This window comes from Moschus berezovskii, chromosome 23, assembly GCF_049115385.1.
Source record: "Moschus berezovskii isolate FMDL1 chromosome 23, NW_MosBer_1.0, whole genome shotgun sequence".
NCBI lineage: Eukaryota > Metazoa > Chordata > Mammalia > Artiodactyla > Moschidae > Moschus > Moschus berezovskii.
In genome coordinates this window covers 31,441,961-31,462,695 of record NC_142482.1, presented here as the reverse complement: position 1 = coordinate 31,462,695, position 20,735 = coordinate 31,441,961, and the positions used below count along the sequence as shown (strand labels likewise).

The following is a 20,735-nucleotide window of genomic DNA, read 5'->3' as shown; positions in this document are numbered from 1 at the left end:
TTCTTTATGCTTCTTTATGGTCCAACTCTCACATCCGTACATGACTACTGGAAAAAACATAGCGTTGAAAATCTGTAATCTTTTTTAATGCTATTTTTTATGAGGTTTGATATCAATGTTATGTTCACCTCAAAAACTCATGCAGGTTTTTTCTAAAACACTAGTTTTATGAAGCTAATGTAACATTGATAATCAATCGCAATGAAGAGGCACTAAGAAAGATTACTGTATTTTGGGACTGAAACTTTGTAGAATAGTTCATAACTTTCCCAGTCTTTAATAAAGAAATTGGTCTTAGTTTTCATTCTCTATTGGAATCAATTTTATTCAATAAATCTGGAATTCAAACTTCAGGAAGCACAGAGTCTGGGAACTGGTTCTGGATTCAAGGATCTCAACCCAAGAGGTAAACCATTAGTAGACAAAAGTATTTAGTTGGTATAAGTGTTACCACTTTTGAAATGCCACAGAACTCTTCAAAGTAAAGAAAGTACTTTTTTATTTGTTTTTCCCACAGTCCCTAGCAGTATTCAATGAGTGTCAAAATTAAAAAAACCACCGCTCTATTAGAGGAAGCTTTGTTGAATATATATTAGAAAAGACATTAAATACTGTTAGTCATTTTGTCATTAAGGCATGTCTGACTCTTGTGATCTCACGGACTTTAGCCCACCAGGCTCCTCTGCCTGTGGGCTTCTCCAGGCAAGAAATACTGGAGTGGGTTGCCATTTCCTTCTCCAGGGGATCTTTCCAACCCAGGGATCAAACCCTGGTCTCCTGCATTGGCAGGCAGCTGCTTTACCACCGAGCCACCTTGGAAGCCCTTAAATACTCTGCTGCTGCTGCTGCTAAGTCACTTCAGTCGTGTCCGACTCTGTGTGACCCCATAGACGGAAGCCCACCAGGCTCCCCCATCCCTGGGATTCTCCAGGCAAGAACACTGGAGTGGGTTGCCATTTCCTTCTCCAATGTGTGAAAGTGAAAAGTGAAAGTGAAGTCGCTCAGTCGTGTCCGACCCTTAGCGACCCCACGGACTGCAGCCTACCAGGCTCCTCCATCCATGGGATTTTCTAGGCAATAGTACTGGAGTGGCTTGCCATTGCCTTCTCCGTTAAATACTCTAGCTATGTACAAAACAAAGTTTAAATACTGTAATCACCCTCACCCTTAGTGTTTTGTAACCAGCTTTTGAAACTTCTTCCTTTCTACTGTAAGTCAGTGAATTATAGTTCCAGAAACCACAAAATTTATCTTGGCTATCTTTCCAATGATGTCCTTATGTTGGATTGCATAAACTATATTTATACAGTGTATATTTATACACTGCTTTAAAAATATGGTTAAATGTTACACACTTAATCCTGGGTTTAAAAAGATTGTAATGAATGCCAAGGTGGATTTTGCAGTATCACTAAGTCATGTTAACATCTATCATAGTATGCACATTTTGAAAGAAGGTGACAAACTTAAAAATCATCAAGGACATCACATATTATAATATTTTATTTTATTCACATAAAAATTTTAAAATCATAAGCAAAGTCATAGCTTTGAATTCAAACAATATAGTCAAAATATATTTTAACTTAAGGCACTACACATAAGCTTCTTTAAAACACACTCATGTCATTTTATTTACACAGTATTTTAAGAATTTACAATAAATACAGACTTCTCATGTCATCTTTATCCTTCACTTGTAGCTTTATATATTCACAATGAAGTAAAATCCTTCAAATAAAAGAAATACAACCATCCTTAAAGGTTACCAGACACGGACAAGAGAAGAAAAAACACCCAAGAACAAGGCAAAGGCCTTTTTAATCATTTAATGGTCCAATAATTTATCTTTAAATCCTTACACCAAGCTTAATGGAACAGTAACACAAAACCAGTGGTGCAGAGCACTGAAATAATTTTTATGCTCTTGCTGTTTGCCAGAAGAACTTGCACATTAATAAGAACAGCAGAACTATCCCTGCATTGTAACTAAATGTACTTATTCTGAATTCACTCACTGAAAAACTTTTATTAAGAAGTTTTCCTATTACCTTTGAGTATGGTTGTCATTAACAGTTAAATCTTTCCTGGAGCCAAATACTTACTACAACTCAGAAAATAGAGAAGCGTGTTATCAATTATTTAACAAAATGCACAAGTGAAGAAGGCTGGCTTTACCGAAATATTTCTCAGTGTACTAGAGGAGTCACTGGCTTGAAGTGATCATTTTTTAAAGAGACAAATTAATATAAAGTTCAATACAATAATATATAAACATCTCTTTGATTATTAAATAAATACTTTTTTTGTCCCATCAACATATACATAAAATATCTACAATTTTAATCCTAGTTCATATTTTCAGAATGGAATAAAGAACAAGACAAATAAATAGGTCTTTTGTTCAAAGGGTTGAGACCCTGAAGGGGCACCCCTTCCTATTCCATCCTTTATAAAGTCTCCTCACATGTTGGCTGCGATGGATCGATTTCCACCAATCACACCAATACAGCCACCTAAAGCTCACACCACTGCAAGGACCAAGCTCAACTCACTTAGCACTTGAGACATTTCAAAAAGCCCTCACTGCTTTAAATGTGACAGTTCTTCTGTGCTTTTTTTAAAAAATGGGAATTGAAGTAGAAAGAAATTTTTCTATTATTTGTCCAGATCAACTATTAACCTTTAGGATAACTTTTATGTGAGGAAAAAACATCAGAAATAAAAATCTGTCAAAAAGCAAAATAAGTCCTGGTGGTTTGGTTTACTTACCATGCTGTTTTTAACACAGTCACTTTATGACTGCGTGCCCGGACTATTCAGGCAGGGTGTGGGAATGATTCTCAAGAACCCCTAGAACAATAGGCACCAAATACCAGGATCAGGAGGTTAGCAAGCAGTGACCAAAGGATGAATTCTGGGTTTGACGACTGGCACCATTGTTCCTGACCACCGCAGATAATCAACATTTCACTGGGCTGCATATTTACTCTCCATTACTTCTGTATCTGTAAAACTGTTATCCAGCTTATTTTCTGTCGTCAAAACTTTAAAGATCACACTAGTAATATTAATTGCTTGCCTCAGCTCCTGATGAATGGTTCTTGAACCCAATTTTTCCTCTAATGTATAAAATCTCATCTGCTACAATTCAGTTTCTTCCTATTGATTTTGATTTTTAGAAGGTACACTTTGCAAAGCTAGGATGACAATTATAACAACGTATCGTTGGCTCTGAACAAGTATGCTAAAAAAAATTATGAGCAGAGTGGTTACTTTTATGAACCAGATATGGAAGAAAAAAGCAAAGGCAGAATTCAGGCTACTAAAGGTTAACAGAGTTCTGAGAGTTTACTCAGTTACTTAACATATGATTAATGTAGAAGATCAAAAGGTATTAAATTCCATTTAAATTTAGCTACTCTACTGCCTAAAAAGTAAGGCATAAAATTCCCAAAGGCAAATAGAAAAATCTCTCATTCTGACCCAATCAGAACCAGATTTGTAGTCAGGTCATAAATTTCTCTGCAGTACTTGGAGACCTCTGGTTGTAAGAAATAGCATAAGAGTGTTAAAAATGGTAACAAAAATTCACAAGGTTTTAAAAATTATGAATTTAACTTGTGAGTTAGAAGGAAGTACATGGATGTGAAGTGCAATTATAACCTTTCCTGAGAGCTGTGTTTTATGGGTTTGTGAGGGTCTGCCTCCAGATCACTCACATCTTACCACCTCCTGTAGGTTACATGAAGTCTGTACACCCAACCATGCAACACCCTGGCACACGCGCACACACACACAAGTAAATAACTTACACAACAGCATTAAGCATAAAGTGAGAAAAGCACTTTCCTCTATTTTCTTAATTTCCTCTTAGCAATACTCTTCAAAAGATAAAGCTTTTGAGGTTTTTAATAGCTTAAGGGTCTTAACAGAGACACACACAAAGACTCAATCTTGTTATCATGGGGCTTTTGCTTGTTTTTTTGAAGTAACTTTTCTTGAAATAGTTTCTTCATAAGCTAGATCTTTTCTGCTTCATAATCCATCACAGAGAATTTTCCTACCTCAAGGGTTTACTTGGGATACAAACTCTATTAAAGGTACATATAAAAATATAGGAAACTTTGCCTCCCTTATACACAAAATCCACACACTTTACAAAGATTTTTGTTGTATAATTTACAAATATAAAAATTTATTTGAAATGCACACTCACTAAATTTTAATATATTTTCATCTCAAGATGTGTCTAATCTTCATTGCCAAAAAAAAAAAAAAAGGGAGTGGGGAGCAAAGGCAGTATTATTCTCAAAAACAGTTTCTTGTCAGAGAAATAGCTGGTGCTAACTAATGATTTACTAGCAATTTTCCCTACAGTCAGAAATTTTTTGTATTAGCTAATGCAGCAAAACACAAGAAAAGACAAAATAACTGTAGCATGCCTGGTCCAAGTTCTTTCGAAGTATATGTTTTCATAGTTGTAACACCATTCCTTGGGTGTGTCCTACTTAAAGCCACCTTGTAGAAACCCTGGCATGTGTTACCCAATCAACGGATCATCATCATCTTCTTGGAGCTGAAGTCGGGAAAATGGCCGGGGCCCGGAGACTCTGTTCTGCATGATAATGATGAGGCAAGTCAGCGTGGTCAAGACCAGGAGCGCCCCAATGACAATTCCAACGGCTTCTGGGAGGTTAATGCACCACTGGTCTACTAACAGACACTTGGTGTGACCAAAGGTTCCATTGTTGGGATGTGGCTTCAATCCCAGGATGTGGCACATCATTGGATAAATATCCACGGTATTAATGGTGCTGTGTTTGTAGCCTTTGTGAAATGCAGGACCATGGGCAGCAAGAAACGGATTCATACTAGGCAGAGAATTATCGTAACCATGGTCACCTACTGGAAAAGAAGAAGATGATGTTAGGAAACGAGATCAGCCTTGCTATTTCGAAATAACCTGTTTCTAGTGTAAATACACTGGATTCATGTCAGTTTAATTTCCATCTATTGAAATTCTGATCAGTTGGGCCAATCAGGGTCTAGAAAAAAAATTTTATATTTTCTTCAATTCAGCCACCTCCTGTATTTTGCACATACACCCCTCCTTTTTCCCAACTGGTCATAACCTCATGTTTTAAAACCTTTTCTCAGACTGATGGGGTTTCTCAGTCCTAGCCCCAAGCGTTTCACCTGTCAGCATCCAACACTGTTTGCAAAAAGGCCCTGCAAGGAGCACCAGTGATTAAGAGAGTGGTTGGGTTGAAGGTTCTGAGTAACTGGGGGGAGCAGAAGTGAGCAAACCAGTGAGCAGGGAGGAAGTGAGCCAACGGCCTGACCTCTGTCAGCTGCCCCTGGACAAGACGCAGAATGTAGAATATACCACAGAGGCATGCGTGCTAAGTCACTTCAGCTGTATCTGACTCTTTGCAACCCTATGGAATGCTGCCCACCAGGCTCCTCTGCCCATGGGATTCTTCAGCCAAGAATACTGGAGTGGATTACTATGCCCTCCTCCAGGGGATCTTCCCCATCCAGGGATTGAACCTGTGTCTCTTATGTCTCCTGCATTGGCAGGTGGGTTCATTACCACTAGTGCCACCTGGGAAGTCCACACCATTGGTTTACCAACAGCTAAAGGACACCTCCGGAGAAGGCAATGGCAAGCCACTCTAGTACTCTTGCCTAGAAAACCCCATGGATGGAGGAGCCTGGTGGGCTGCAGTCCATGGGGTAGCTAAGGGTCGGACACGACTGAGCGACTTCACTTTCACTTTTCACTTTCACACATTGGAGAAGGAAATGGCAACCCACTCCAGTTTTCTTGCCTGGAGAACCCCAGGGACAGGGGAGCCTGGTGGGCTTCCGTCTATGGGGTCACACAGAGTCGGACACGACTGAAGTGACTTAGCAGCAGCAGCAGTAGCAAAGGACACCTCAATGTCCAGAGGGTCAGGGGACTGAAAACACTACAGGAAGGATTCTTGCTTTGAATGCGACATCTAACCAGATGACTCCAATGTGTAATTCCAGTAAAAGTCAAAGAAAAACCTGATGGTCCCGGATATCACTCCAAAATGAGACTCTCAACTATCAGCTTTATTTTTAAAAATACTGCCTTTTAATATGCATCTGTTATATTTAACAAGGAGAAAGGAATGGCAACCCACTCCAGCATTCTTGCCTGGAGAATCCCATGGACAGAGGAGCGTGGCAGGCATAGTCCATGGGGTCACAAGAGTGGGACATGACTTAGCAATGGGAAAGAATCCACCTACAATGCGGGAGACCTGAGTTTGGGAAGGTTCCCTGGAATTCCCTGGAGAAGTGCATGGCAGCCCACTCCAGTACTCTTGCCTGGAGAATCCCCATGGACAGTGGTACCTGGTGGGCTACATTCCACGGGGTCACAGAGAGTTGGACACTACTGAACAACAAAGCACGCATTTAACAAGCTCCCACTTCCATGTGAAGTTCAGGTGACCGCACGATGAGTCTGTCAGTGTTTGCTATATCATTCTTTAATTCTATGTTTGAAATATTTCATAATAAAAGTAATGCTGTGACCAGTACAGTAAATAGCAGAATATAATGATATATATAGATATTATAATTTCAATAATATAAATGATATGATTGTAAATGAATACCATAAACCATATGATTTAATAATAAAAATATGCATGTATATATAACAGAAAAAGATTAGAGGAGAGGAAACTCCCACAATTTACATCTGTCTATGCTTCTGTATTGAAGAATTATGAATAGTTTTTGTTTTCTTTTCTGAATTTTTCTGTATTTTACAAGTTTTCAATAATGAGTATATAAGGTAAATATTATGGCCTTCCCTGGTAGCTCAGCTGGTAAAGAATCTGCCTGCAATGTAGGAGACCTGGGGTCAATTCCTGGGTTGGGAAGATCCCCTGGAGAAGGGATAGGCTACCCACTCCAGTATTTGTGGGCTTCCCTGATGACTCAGCTGCTAAAGAATCCGCTTCCAATGCAGGAGACCTGGGTTCCATCCCTGGGTGGGGAAGATCCCCTGGAGCAGGGAATGGCTACTCATTCCAGTCTTCTTGCCTGGAGAATTCCATGGACAGAGGAATCTGGTGTGCTATAGTCCATGGGGTCACAAAGAGCAGACACGACTGAGTGACGTTCACTTTCAAGGTAAGCATTAATAATACATAAATTCTAACGGCCTTCAGTTTCATCCTTGCCTGACACACGTGAACTGCTATAGATCAGAGACTGGCAGATGACAGAGGCTGGTCAAAGGCAGCCCTCTGCCTGTTTCTGTAAAGGGAGTTTCACTGGAACCCCACGGCAGTTCGTTTAGGTACTGTCTGTGGCTGCTTTCCCACTGTAAGGCAGGACTGAGCAGTTGAGGCAGAGACCAACTGGCCCACAAAGACTAAAATATTCACTATCTGACCCTTTACAGAAGAATTTTCTGACCCCTGCTATGGTCTACAAAATCAGATTTTAAAAAAATGCATTCAAATTGAATTTAACAAACAGGTAAATAAGCTTCAGTTCAGGGGGACCTCTTAATTCTCCCTTATACATTTCCTCAGTTTGAGGCAAGATCCTGCTTTGTTTACTTGGTAGATTTTTGTCTGCATACTTTCTGGTTTTTGCCCAGTGTTCTAAATAGCAGTAGCGCTCAGGTATACTATTTCATCATAGGGGAATAATGGACACATTTTTTTTAACACTAAAAACGGAAAAGGAATATGGCAGAAAGTGAAGAATAACTCAAAAGCCTCTTGATGAAAGTGAAAGAGGAGAGTGAAAAGTTTGGCTTGAAGCTCAACATTCAGAAAATGAAGATCATGACATCTGGTCCCATCACTTCATGGGAAATAGATGGGGAAACAGTGGAAACAGTATCAGACTTTATATTTTTGGGCTCCAAAATCACTGCAGATGCTGACTGCAGCCAGGAAATTAAAAGACGCTTACTCCTTGGAAGGAAAATTATGACCAACCTAGAAAGCATATTAAAAAGCAGAGACATTACTTTGCCAACAAAGGTCCGTCTAGTCAAGGCTATGGTTTTTCCCATGTCATGTATGGATGTGAGAGTTGGACTGTGAAGAAAGTTGATCGCCAAAGAATTGATGCTTTCGAACTATGGTGCTGGAGAAAGACTCTTGAGAGTCCCTTGGACTGCAAGGAGATCCAACCAGTCCATTCTAAAGGAGATCGATCCTGGGTGTTCATTGGAAGGACTGATGCTAAAGCTGAAACTCCAATACTCTGGCCACCTTATGCGACGAGTTGACTCACTGGAAAAGAGTCTGATGCTAGGAGGAATTGGGGGTGGGAGGAGACAGGGACGATAGAGAATGAAATGGCTGGATGGCATCAGCGACTCGATGGACATGAGTTTGAGTGAACTCCGGGAGTTGGTGACGGACAGGGAGGCCTGGCATGCTGTGATTCATGGGGTCGGAAAGAGTCGGACACGACTGAGCGACTGAACTGAACTGAACTGAATCTCTCTCCTTTCACTTTGTTTCTTGACTTCTCTTTTATTTTCTTTGCTTGTTTCTACTCTCTTATTTTTACAAATCAAGAGAACAAGTCCTGAAAGTTACTGACAGCCACTACAATTTTGGTAACAAAAAAATAAAACTACTCCTTCACCCTTAAGATCACCCAACCTTCTAATATAAGGATCAAACTGTGTTTTCTAAAAATTGCTCTCAAATGGAAACCTGAGAATCAGTTGAAAATCAAACTAATGATACTGTGTCAACATCTCTAAATCAAAGTACCTTGTTAATGGAATAATGTCACAACATGTGATTTATCCCAGGGACAGAGAAGAAAAACCCTAAATAAATACTTACATTTTAGTGATGATTTATTTAGTACAATTGTCCAGCCTTCATCAGCAACCAAAATAATGGGCTGAATGCGATCACTATGTTGATAGTGAAACCTGGCAGGAATGTCTTCTTTGAGATAAACATTCATGTGAGGGTTACAGGTCTTCAGTTTGTCATAAACCTTTGTTTTATCTGGAAGAAAAGGAAACAGCAAAGGAAAAAGGTCATGTCGACGGATGAGGAAAAAATATTTCTAACTAGAATAACTGGAAATAAGCCCTGAACAATGTTATCTATTAAATCCTATTAATCGTTAAACAAAAACAGGGCAATAATACTAACGCCACAGTGCTGGGTGCACACAGGCGCACGTGCACACACCCCTTTCAAGCATTCACATGTTTCTCTTGTCATTCTGCGATTATCCCTGGTGGACTTTTATACAAAGGCAGCAAATTTCACATCTAGCTTCCTAAGTCAGTATAATTACATATCACTGCTAATTATTAATTCTAAGACCGCAGATGAAAATTAGTAGGTGTATCTCACACAAAAGTATATATATGAGTCACTCTGATGTACACTTACACTTCGATAAAAAGATAAACATAAAAGACATAAATCAAAAAGCAAAGAAATTATCCTTTTGAACCTAAACGGCCTAAGAAAAACATCACAGGAAAAACACAGTCCTAACTCTGAGTGAGTATAAGAATATCTGGTGATGAACCACATAAAGTCCAAGCTTCATTCTTTTTACAAAACCCTCCCTCCTCAATCAACTGACCCATTGAAATACTCCTTGGTTAAAAGTTTACTTACTTATTTTGGGAAGTATTGCAGCAACTGGGGTCAAGTCTATAAGAGTGTAGTCTGAGGGGTCGACGCAGCCATCCAAGTTTATCACCCTGTCCTTAGAACACTGGGTCATCCCGTGATCACTTGTAATGATCACATTAAGACTCTCCCACAGTCCTAACACCTTGAGTCTGTGAACCAGCTCACCAACGTGTTCATCTATTTCTTCCAGCACTCGGCGCATGTTTTCTTTATCTTCGGGGCCGTATTTGTGGCCGCTAGCGTCTGGTTCCTCCCAATAGAGTGTCGCAAAGGTCACCGGTGGGCTTGAACTGCTCAGCCACGTGGTGACATTGCTGAGCCTTTCCCTAAATGACACCGAGGGGCTGTAGTTCATGAAATAGGACGGCGTGGTATTGTGGATGAGCACGTCGGTACCGGGCCACATAGCAGCAGCGCTCGATCTGTTGTCCTGCAGCTGATTGGTCACCCAGATGGGGACTGCCTCATTCCACCAAAACGGATCCTTGTCATTGTGGTCAGAAAAATGTTTCTTTGTGTTGACGTCATACATGGAATTAGCCACAATGCCATGGCTTTCTTCATACAGGCCCGTCACGATGCTATAGTGGTTTGGAAATGTTTTCGTGATGAAGACATTTTTAACCTGCTCTACCAAGACACCTTCTTTGATAAAATTCTGGAGATGAGGAAATTCATAGTTCTGCAAATAGTCAGCTCTGAAGCCATCAAAGGATACCAGCAGCAACTTAGGTGGTGAAGCAGAGGAAGAGTTCCCTCTACAACCAGTCATAAGTCCCGAAAACAAAAGCATCAGCAGTAACTTCATAGTGAACGTGCTGAAGGGGGCAGTCAGGGTTCCTAAGATATAAAACAAACAATTCCTAAGCAGTCATACTGCTTGACTTGGATTCGATTTCCAAAGCTGAGCCATCAGGAAATGAAAACCAACATTTAGAAACTGTTTATATACCAACTTTACCTGTATCAACTTAAAAATCAAATGCTGTCACTTACTGAAAGGTAACTGAATAAAGCTAAAGTGGGAGAAATAAAATTACCTTTACTTGTTGAATTATATGCCCTGCCTCATTTCATGCTCTGAAGGGGGTATGGGCCATTCTTATACTCCACACAAATTTGACTGCCTTTCTTGTCTGCAAGAACAGAAGTTATTCTAAAGGCTTAATAAGAACAAATGAAGAAATAAAAACAATTCTTTCACACAAAACAGAAATAAAGCCAAGCGTTCAGAAGCTCCAGACAGGAAGATTATTTTTCTAGTTTAATGGCTGGTACCCTATCGTTCCTTTTAATCCTCAGAAATTAGGGTGTGGAAATTCTACCATTCTGGCTCAACATCAGTTCCTACTGAAAAATACTGGCATGCAAAAGGGGAGTTAGGGGGTTTCTGTGGTAGCTCAGATGGTAAAGAATCTGCCTGCAAGGCAGGAGACCCGGGTTTGACCCCTGGGTTGGGAAGATCCCCTGGAGTAGGAAATGGCAACCCACTCTAGTATTTTTGCCTGGAGAATTGGAAGGACCGAAGAGCCTGGCGGGCTACAGTCCATGAGGTCACAAAGAGTTGGACACGACTGAGCAACTAACACTTTCCAAAGGGGAGTAAGAAATAAGTATTATTTGAGAAAAAAAAGCCCCACCTCACTCTGAACCTACTCAGTATTCACAGGAGGCTAAGAGACAAAGTCTACAGGCCCTTGGATGCCACAGTAACTTCGGAAGAAAAGCAACAGCTGTTGAAATGCATTTCATCACCACATCCTTTTAGACTTCCTTCTACTGTCAAAGACTTAACAGCTGGCCCTCCGTATTCACAGGTTTTTACACGTGGATGGAAAACACAGAGGGCCAACTATATTCACTGCACCAAGCCCTTTTATATAAGAGACTTGAGCATCTGTGGATTTTGGTACCCCCTGGGGCTCCTAGAACCAATCCCCTGCAGACACCAAGAGGCCACTTAACTGCCTTACCTCATTCCCCAGGCTCAGAGAACTCCCTGACTTTTTATTCTTTTTTCACAATCTACTGATTACAGAAACAGCTCTCCCCAAACAAATCTCCCTGCCTTCAGTCTCTATCTTCTTTGGTCCTAAGAAAATAGGTATGAGACTTAGAGTGGCTCTCCACTGCCGCTGTACTTCTTCAAGTCCTCAACGTCTCTTGTCTGGAGTCCTTCTGCCTCTTAACTGATCTTCCTACCTCAATCATCTTCCTCTTATTCACCCAACATCTGCTCCCAACTTAACCGTCCCTGGAGCTCTGTTCATGACATTTCCCTAATAAAATCAGTATTCAAAGTCCCCCTGCCTATATACAATGTCCCAACACTCACTTCTGCCTGGCATTCAAGCACTTCCATTATTCAGGCCCAACCCACATGGAAATCACTATGAAAGAGTTACAGAAATTATTGTTGTTGTTGGTTAGTCATTAAGTTGTGTTCAACTCTTTTGTGGAGAAGGCAATGGCACCCGACTCCAGGACTCTTGCCTGGAAAATCCCATGGACGGAGGAGCCTGGTAGGCTGCAATCCATGGGGTCGCTAAGAGTCAGACACGACTGAGCGACTTCACTTTCACTTTTCACTTGCATGCCTTGGAGAAGGAAATGGCAACCCACTCCAGTGTTCTTGCCTGGAGAATCCCAGGGACAGGGGAGTCTGGTGGGCTGCTGTCTATGGGGTCGCACAGAGTCGGACACGACTGAAGTGACTTAGCAGCAGCAGCAGCAGCAACTCTTTTGCGACCCCATGGACTGTAGCCTGTAGAGGAGCCTGTGAGGCTCCTCTGTCCATGGAATTTCCCAGGCAACAACACTGGAGTGGGTGGCCAACCTTAACTCCCTTTTATTACACAATGCTCTCACAATCTGTCTGAGATGTAATATAGAGACAATAATCATTTATGAGGGTGACTTATAACAGGTCTTCAGCAATAATCTGTGTTTCCAAACCTCCTAAAGTTACTTTCTACACATTAAGTCTTTGTCCAAACACTCTTTTAGGTAATAATAAAAAAAAAAAAACATTCAATAAATATCTAATATAACTAAAGTCAACACCACCAAAATTTATGGATGTGCCATATATCAGAGGACAAGAGCTTCCCCATGTGGCTCAGCGTAAAGAATCTGCCTGCCAATGTAGGAGACGTGAGTTCCATTCCTGGCTGGGGAAGATCCCCTGGAGGAGGAAATGGCAACCCATTCCAGTATTCTTGCCTGGGAAACCCCATGGACAGAAGCAGCCTGGTGGGCTACAGACCACAGGTTGCAAAAAGAGTTGGATATGACTTTGCAACTAAACACCAACAACACAAGAGCTTTATACTTTTCAAATACAAAATACTCAAAATAGGGACAAAACAACAAAACAATGAACCTGGCTGTCATTTTGGAAGACCAACGAGGAGTTTGAGTGACTTCTGTTTGACCACAGCACAGCTTCCTGTAATGGTGTGCTTGAGACCCATACATCATCAAGTATTGTTCTGAAAGCTAAGCCCTTTGAAGAATCACTACAAATGTTCTGAAAGCTAAGCCCTTTGAAGAATCACTACAAATGGAATATCACAGGATGTCTAAAACTTTTCTAGTGGGGTTGCTTCTAAGAGTAGAGGGATGCTGAGACAATTCAACAACTGGTGCTGAGACATCTGGATATCCACATGCAAAAGAATAACTTTGTATCCCTCAGCTCATACCCTGCACAAAAACTGACTCAACATGGATCACAGCCCACAGTTAAGAGCTAAAACTATAAAACTCTTAGAAGAAAATACAGGGATAAATCTTCACGACCTTGAGTTAGGCAAAGCTGTTTTAGATACAGCACCAAAAGCACAAGTGATAATCAAAAAATAAATAAATTGAACTTCACCAAAATTAAGACCTTTTACGTCTGGAAGGATACCATGAAGAAATGACAACCTAAAGGATAAGAGGAAATATCTGCAAACCATATGTCTGATAAATAATTTGCATCTAGAATATCATAAAGAACTGTAATAACTCAACAATAAAAGTTAAATAATCTAATTTTAAAAATGAGCAAAGGAGCTGAAAAGACTTTTTTCCAAAGATATGGAAATGACAAATAAGCACAGGAGTATGTTCAACATCAACAGTAATCAGGGAAATACAAAGCAAAACACCACAAGATACCCCTTCATACCCACTAGGATAAATATAAAAAACAGACAAGTAATGGTGAGGAAATACAGAAACTGGAGTTTTATACACTGCTGATGAGAATGGAAATGGTCCAGGCAGTTACAAAACATTCTGGTAGTTCCTCAAAAGTTTAAACAGTTATCATATGACCCGGAAAATCTACTGCTAGGCATATGCCTATGAGAAATGAAAATATAGGTCCACAATAAAACTTGTACACAAATGGTCACAGCAGCATTACTGGTAAGAGCCACAAAGTGGAAACCTCTCTAGTGTCCATAAGTGATAAACAGATAAGAGGTGGTATATCCACATGATGGAATTGCTATTCGGCAATAAAAAGGAATGGAGTGATAATACATGCTACAACTTGGATAAACCTTTGAAACTCTGTGCTCAGTGAAAGATGGCAGTCACAAAAGATCACTTACTGCATGATTCTATTTAGATGAAAAGCCTAGATATGCAAATCTATACAGATGTAAAGTAGATTTGCCTGGAGCAAGGGGGTGAGGAGAAATGAAGAGTAAATGCTAATGGGCTTGGTGTTATTTTGGGCTTCCCTGGTGACTCAGACAGTAAAGAATCAGTGTGCAATGCGGGAGACCCGAGTTCAACCCCTGGGTTGGGAAGATCCCCTGGAGTAGGAAATGGCAACCCACTCCAGTATTCTTGCCTGGAGAATCCCATGGACAAAAAGGGCCTGGAAGGCTCCAGTCCTTGGGGCCGCAAAGAGTCGGACAAGACTGAGTGACTAAGCACAGCACACATGGTGTTAATTAATGTGAAATGTGTACTCTATAATACAGACCTGGGTGTTTTAATGTAAAATGTTTTACTGCATTTCCCACACGCAAAACAACAAAACAAAACCTGTGTCTGCCCCTCTCTCACAAAATACATAGAAATCAAAAGCTTTCTTCTCCAAATCTTGAGTGAATAGGTGGGTCAAGGCACATGTGCTGTTTATTCTGAGGTTCGTTAACCACTTCTGCTGGATCCCTGTCTCAGACTTAGAAGCAGGCTCTGAAATCAAAAGGATCCTGGAACCTGAACTCTCATTTAGCAGGCAGGCAACTATGGGCAGATCTAACTTCTCCCAGCTTCCCTTCTCCAGGGATTCTCCCCAACCTAGGAATTGAACCCAGGTCTCTGCATTGCAGGCAGATTCTTTACTGTCTGAACCACCAGGGAAACCCTTCCCAGCTTCAGTTTCCATGTTTGTAAAATGCGGATGCATGAAGTTTTAAACAATAGGAATAGGTCCTCAAATTTAGTTTCTTTTTATCCATCCTAGTTACAAAGCTGTTATGTTAGGGGAAAAGTCTGGACAATGACAGGCAGAATATTATTTTAGTCTAACCACTTTCTTTTGCACAAGATGAAGCTGAAGTTCTGTGACTGGTCACACTCAGGAAACAATGAGTAGCTTTACCGTCTGTGCGCTTACTAATTTCAGGTTCTTAACAAGTTTACATGGAGAAGGCAATGGCACCCTACTCCAGCACTCTTGCCTGGAGAATCCCAGGGACGGGGGAGTCTGGTGGGCTTCCGTCTGTGGGGTCACACAGAGTCGGACACGACTGAAGTGACTTAGCAGCAGCAACAAGATTACAAGTCTGGTAGCAGCAAGTTTACAAGTCTAGTATTAATCTCCAAACTAATGTCTACTGCATTCTGTTTCATTACAATGGGAAACGGGGATGGGGGTGTTAAACTGTAAACAAAACACCAGTGAGAACTTCTCAAGTATTTTCAAGGAATTAAAAAAAATCACTAATTGCTATATTTTAAAGCATTGGGATAAAGTCTATAATTTTTCAAACCAAAAAAATACCAAAGGGAAGGAAAAAAAGCAGAATCATTGAACTACATCCAGATATCCCAATAGTAAAGCAAGTTGTATGTAGTTTTCTTCAATTCAGGTGCCAAAACACATTTTACTTCATCTGGATGACCTTATTACTTGGATGGAATGCATCTCAGGCCATTCTCACTGGCATTCTTAGCTGCTTGAAATTGGGGGAGTGACAGTTAAAGGATATGATGAAAGCTATTTGCCACTATTAGCCTGCCATCTGCTCCCTAATACAAAAGCCTTATTCTAAACACTTCACAAATACTATTTATAATCAGTTTTAAAATAAAACGAAAATAGAATTGTCTACGCACAACACTTAGGTGGTTTTCCCTATTATTATTTTCTTGATATTCTAAAGAAAAACTAAAGCTACTCACTATAAGACTTTCTTAAAAACTCTAGGCTTCTAAAGTATTCTTCAATTTTCCAGCACACACATACACACACATTTCTGGCATTTTCAAAACAGCTCCACTTAATTTTACTTTCTACAAAATAACTCCCCCTGTGTATTCATCAAAATTTCTTCCAAATTGTATTTTGTAGGTAATTTAAAAGCGAGGAGGATATATTTATTGTTATGAACTCCTTGTGGACCCTAAGGGGCTCATAACATTTATATTTTATATATTTTAGCTATAAAATATCTCCTCCCTACTTTTAAATTCATTTAATTTCCTTAAAAGGGCTCAGAACAACCTCTGGGGGAAAGGAAGAAAGAAAATAAAACCGGATATTAAAAGGAGCAGTTGACTTAGTACTGGCAAGGTTTCCGGCTTGGGTCCACCAGAGGGTCGGGTGGTTAAACAAAAATCCCTAGTGGGGTCTGAGCTGGTATAAACCTGCACCTGCTCGTGGTCACTAGCTGCGCTTCAAGTCTCAGCGCAGTACTGTCTCCATCTGTACCCTGGGATGCTGTGCCCGGAAAAGGAAGCTTAACTGTAAAACGCTTAACACGGTGCCCGGCCGAGAAAAAGCACTTCGATGTGATCTTTCTTGTTAGGTTTTCTAGGAAATTCGTTTCTTCAGTTTGGCTGTGTCACGACCATCGACTCGCAGCGAATGCTCAGGCCGGCGCAGGCTGATCTGCGCCTCGGACCGCGACCCGGCTCCGCGAAGCGCCCGCCCCGCCCGCCGCCTCAGACCCCACGGCCGCCGGGCCGCCCCTCCGCCAGCGGCCCCCGCTTCACGGCGGCCCGCTGCCCGCTGCCCGCCGGCCGCGCCCACGCGCTCCATGCCTTTCCGCCCTCCACCCCGCCCTCCGCCGCCCCGGCAGCCAGGTACCTCCGGCCGCTGCGGCGCCCCTCGCGGCTGTCCCCTCGGGGCGGGTGTGTGGCTATCAGGGACAGGGGATCTCACGACCAGTTTTCAAAGCCCCCGGCGGTCCGGGGAGGCCGCGGCATTTCCGTCCGGAACGCCGGGTGCGCGAGGCTCACACTCACCCGCTGCCGCCGCTTCTCTGCAGCGCGCGGAACCGGGCGCGCGCGGAACCCGACGCTCGTGGGTCTGGGGAGCGACGGAGACCTGAACGCGCAGGAGCCCGACCGAGTTCTTCCCGAAGCGCCTGCGCAATAGAGGGGCGCCCTCCCCTCGCCACGATTAACAGCCCCTTCCTCCGCGACACCCGCGCTGCCGGGGGCGCTCCTAGGCTTCGCGGCCGTCCCGCGCGCGACTGCGGAACAGGTTTCCAGCCTGCGGGAACCCGGCGGCGGCGGAGCGTGAGACAGGTCCTCGGATTGGATGCCGCAGCCGCGGTCGATGTAACTCCCTTCCCGATTGGTTGGATTCAGGTACCACCTGGGGACAGAGGCTTTGGTGGGGCTGAATTGGGCCAGAAGAAGTGGTTCGTTCTTCTCTCCTGCCAAGCCCTTTCCCTAAGCGTCCCGGGGCTGGGTGCCCTTCAGGGGACCTGAAACGCAGCGAGTCCCGGAAAGGGCCTCTGGCTGTTGCCTGCGTCAGGCTTACAGCCCTTGCAGTTCACTCCCAGTTAACTCCAGGCTCCTGGAGGCTTAGGTGTCTACTGGAAAAACGACTTTGGTGGCCTCAGGGCCCAGCACAAGTCTAGAGCAGCTGAAGCCAGTTCCTGTGAGTTGGGATAAATACAGTTTGATACAAAACAGTATAATTCTGTGTTACTGGAGAAGTAAACACCTTAACAGGTGAATTGAGTACTAGGCAGTTTATGAGTAAGGTTGCAAGAAACACAGAAAGACAGTCCGTGCAGTAGGAACCCAGGAATGGCTACCCAGGAATTGGCATTACTTTTTGACAGATACATGTGGGTCTGAACTTTAGTGTACAGCCATTACTCAGACCCCAGAGTCCAGAGGCAGCTGCAGAGGCAGTTTGGGGCTAGATATATTCTGTTGATTATTTAGTTTGTACTTTCAGAAGTTAATTCCAGTTTCAAACCTCAAGGCTGGCCTGTGCACCTCTGAATGGCAGCATATCAGATCCCTGGGCTGTCAGAGCTGGAAGGAATGGCAGAGGCCTTGTTGACAGTCCCTGCAATCTGCCAGACCAGATTTGAATCCTCACTCAGTAGGTGAGCAGTCTTGGGCCAGTGTCTCAACCTGACTGAGCGTCCATGTCCTCAAATCCGAAATGGGCCCTTCTACAGTACCTGCCTCTTGGGGTCATTGTCAGATAACTGGGATAAAGCAAGGAAAGTGCTCAACACACATGGTGTCAGTGATTTTTATTGCTGTGACCAGAACAGTATTCAGGGAAGGCTGAGCTCTGGGGGCAATTACATGATGCCCAACTGAGCTGAATTCAGTGCTCTGTCACTGGGGGTGTATGGTTATGCAAGTCCTGCTTGTTCACTCACTGGATGCTTGGCTGCTTAAGTTTACTCCTTAACTCCAAACTGCCTGCCTTAAAGGTCAGATGGTTATGGAGACAGCAGCTGGAAGAGCATCAGGAGAGAAGGACTCCCTTCATCCACTGCCCCTACCACCACCCCTGCCCTTGTGACTGGGTCAGATCAGGGAGCCCTGTGCAGTCTGGTCTTCTCTGTAAGATAATGTGGTCAAGAACAGAGGGACAAAATAAATCATAACGGTGTTTTGGTACCAAGCATCTGTTATCCTACAAATGTTTACTATTTCAACTGCAAATGAAAGCCTATTTCAGTTGGGCTTAAATAATAAGGATATTCCTGATCTCACAAAACAGGAAGTTCAGAGGTAGGACAGGCTTCAGAACCGGTTGAATTAGCAGCTCAATAACGTCACCATATCTTGAGTTCCTTCCTCACGTGGCTATTAACAGACTTGGCTTCTGGTTCCTCTAGTGATAAAGATAACAGTGGCAGCAGGGATCATATGGTTCATTTTTCACTTCTGCCAAGCAATATAAGGGACTTCTAGGGGTTTTTGTTGTTGCTTTTTGTTTTTGGCTCCGGCAACCATCTCCTTCGATCACTTTGACTAGAATTGTGTAATTTGCCCAAACCTAGGCCAGCAAGGAATATGAAATTCCCAGCAGACAAATTCAGTCTGCACTTATGAGCTGAGTTCTCTTTCCCTGTCTGCACCACTTCTGTCAACGGGAGTGAGGTGGAGTGGGTGTTGGAAAGGCCACCAAAAGAGTCCGCTGTAGGAAAGTTGAAGGTCATTTATGATAACAGGAAACACAACAGCAACAAATTTTCCATTTCTAATGTGATTTTTTTAACATATTGCTTTATTTAGGTAGGCAAAATAATAGCATTTATTTATAATATACTTTCAGGCTTCCCAGGTGGCTCAGTGGTGAAGAATCCACCTGCCAATGCAGGAGATGCAAGAGGCTTGGGTTCCATCTCTGGATCTGGAAGAACCACAAAGGAAGAAAGGGCAACCCCCTCCAGTGTTCTTGCCTAGAGAATTCCATGGGCAGAGGAGCCTGGTGGGCTAGTCTGTGGGGTTGCAAAGAGTTGGACACCACTAATGGTAAAGCGTCTGTCTACAATATGGGAGGACCTGGGTTCGATCCCTGGGTCAGGAAGATTCCCTGGAGAAGGAAATGGCAACCCACTCCAGTACTCTTGCCTAGAAAATCCCGTGGACAGAAGAGCCTGGTGCAGGCTACTGTCCATGGGGTCGCAAAGAGTCGGACACAACTGAGCGACTTCACTTCACTTCAAAACAACTGAAAACACATGTATAATATTCTTTCAGCTCACCTTTTGAAAAAGGAATTTTATATAAATCTTAGCAATAGGGATACAGTTTAGACCCTTTTTGTGTTGGAGACTGAAATGAGCTAGGAGCTACAGTCTAAATCCATCATGTGCAAATGAATGTGGTGCCCCAAAGAAAACTGACTTGGCTAAATACACACAAAACAATTACAACTAAAGTCTTTGCCTCCATGGCCAGTGGCAGGTTTGGAAGCAGCCTGTTAGAGGCAGGATCTCTGCCCTCCCCCCCATTAACTAGACTCAAGATTTATTGTTTATTCATTGCTGTTCATTCTCTCAGTCATGTCCGACTCTTCATAACCCCATGGACAGCAGCATGCCAGGCTTCTCCATCCTTCACCATCTCCCAGAGCTTGCCCAAATTCATGTCTATTGAGTCCGAGATGCCATCCAACCATCTTATCCTCTGTTGCCCTTTTCTCCTCCTACCTTCAATCTTTCCCAGCATCAGTGTCCTTTCCAGTGAGTTGGCTCTTCTCAAGAGGTAGCCAAAGTACTGGAGCTTCAGCATCATTCCTTCCAATAAGTGTTCAGGGTTGATTTCCTTTATTCATTAATGCAAAATATTTAAAATATTTTACCCTGTTTTCAAAATCAAAGACAAAGCTCTTCATGCAGTTATTTCTCTTTTAAGTTCCTAATAGTGATGCATCACTCATTGCTGGCAGGAAGGGATCAGAAGTTACAGGGAAAAATGTTTCAGAAGAAAAACCATACCATCCCCCAAGAAAAACAATTCCTGTCCACTGCTCAGTCAGATTTAATGACAAAGCTGAAACTGATGAATCAAATTTCAAGTCACTAGGAAGTCACTCGGGGAAGGCAGTGG

The 20,735-nt window shown here is 42.5% G+C and overlaps 1 protein-coding gene across 2 annotated transcripts; it reads right to left on the bottom strand.

The window, feature by feature from the left end:
• Nucleotides 1-1,490: 1,490 nt before the first annotated feature.
• Nucleotides 1,491-17,295, bottom strand: ENPP4 (ectonucleotide pyrophosphatase/phosphodiesterase 4). Of its 2 annotated transcripts, none has more exons than XM_055406296.2 (4): nucleotides 17,163-17,295; nucleotides 9,669-10,526; nucleotides 8,868-9,038; nucleotides 1,491-4,908 (listed from the first exon to the last, which is right to left on the bottom strand). In XM_055406296.2, exons 2-4 carry the CDS (start codon nucleotides 10,492-10,494, stop codon nucleotides 4,544-4,546), a joined length of 1,362 nt encoding a protein of 453 aa, XP_055262271.1. In that variant the 5' UTR covers nucleotides 10,495-10,526; nucleotides 17,163-17,295; the 3' UTR covers nucleotides 1,491-4,543. The 2 variants fall into 2 exon arrangements, with proteins under 2 accessions (XP_055262271.1, XP_055262272.1); XM_055406297.2 differs by lacking the exon at nucleotides 17,163-17,295 and adding an exon at nucleotides 17,005-17,140.
• Between the last annotated feature and the right edge of the window lie 3,440 nt (nucleotides 17,296-20,735).

Coding starts and splice junctions, on each gene's coding strand:
- ENPP4 (XM_055406296.2), bottom strand. CDS start 10,494: ATGAAGTTACTGCTGATGCTTTTGTTTTCGGGACTTATGACTGGTTGT. Junction 9,039..9,668: donor TGCAATACTTCCCAAAATAA/GTAAGTAAACTT, acceptor CTTTTCTTCCAG/ATAAAACAAAGGTTTATGAC. Junction 4,909..8,867: donor AAATAAATCATCACTAAAAT/GTAAGTATTTAT, acceptor CTTCTTTTCCAG/TAGGTGACCATGGTTACGAT.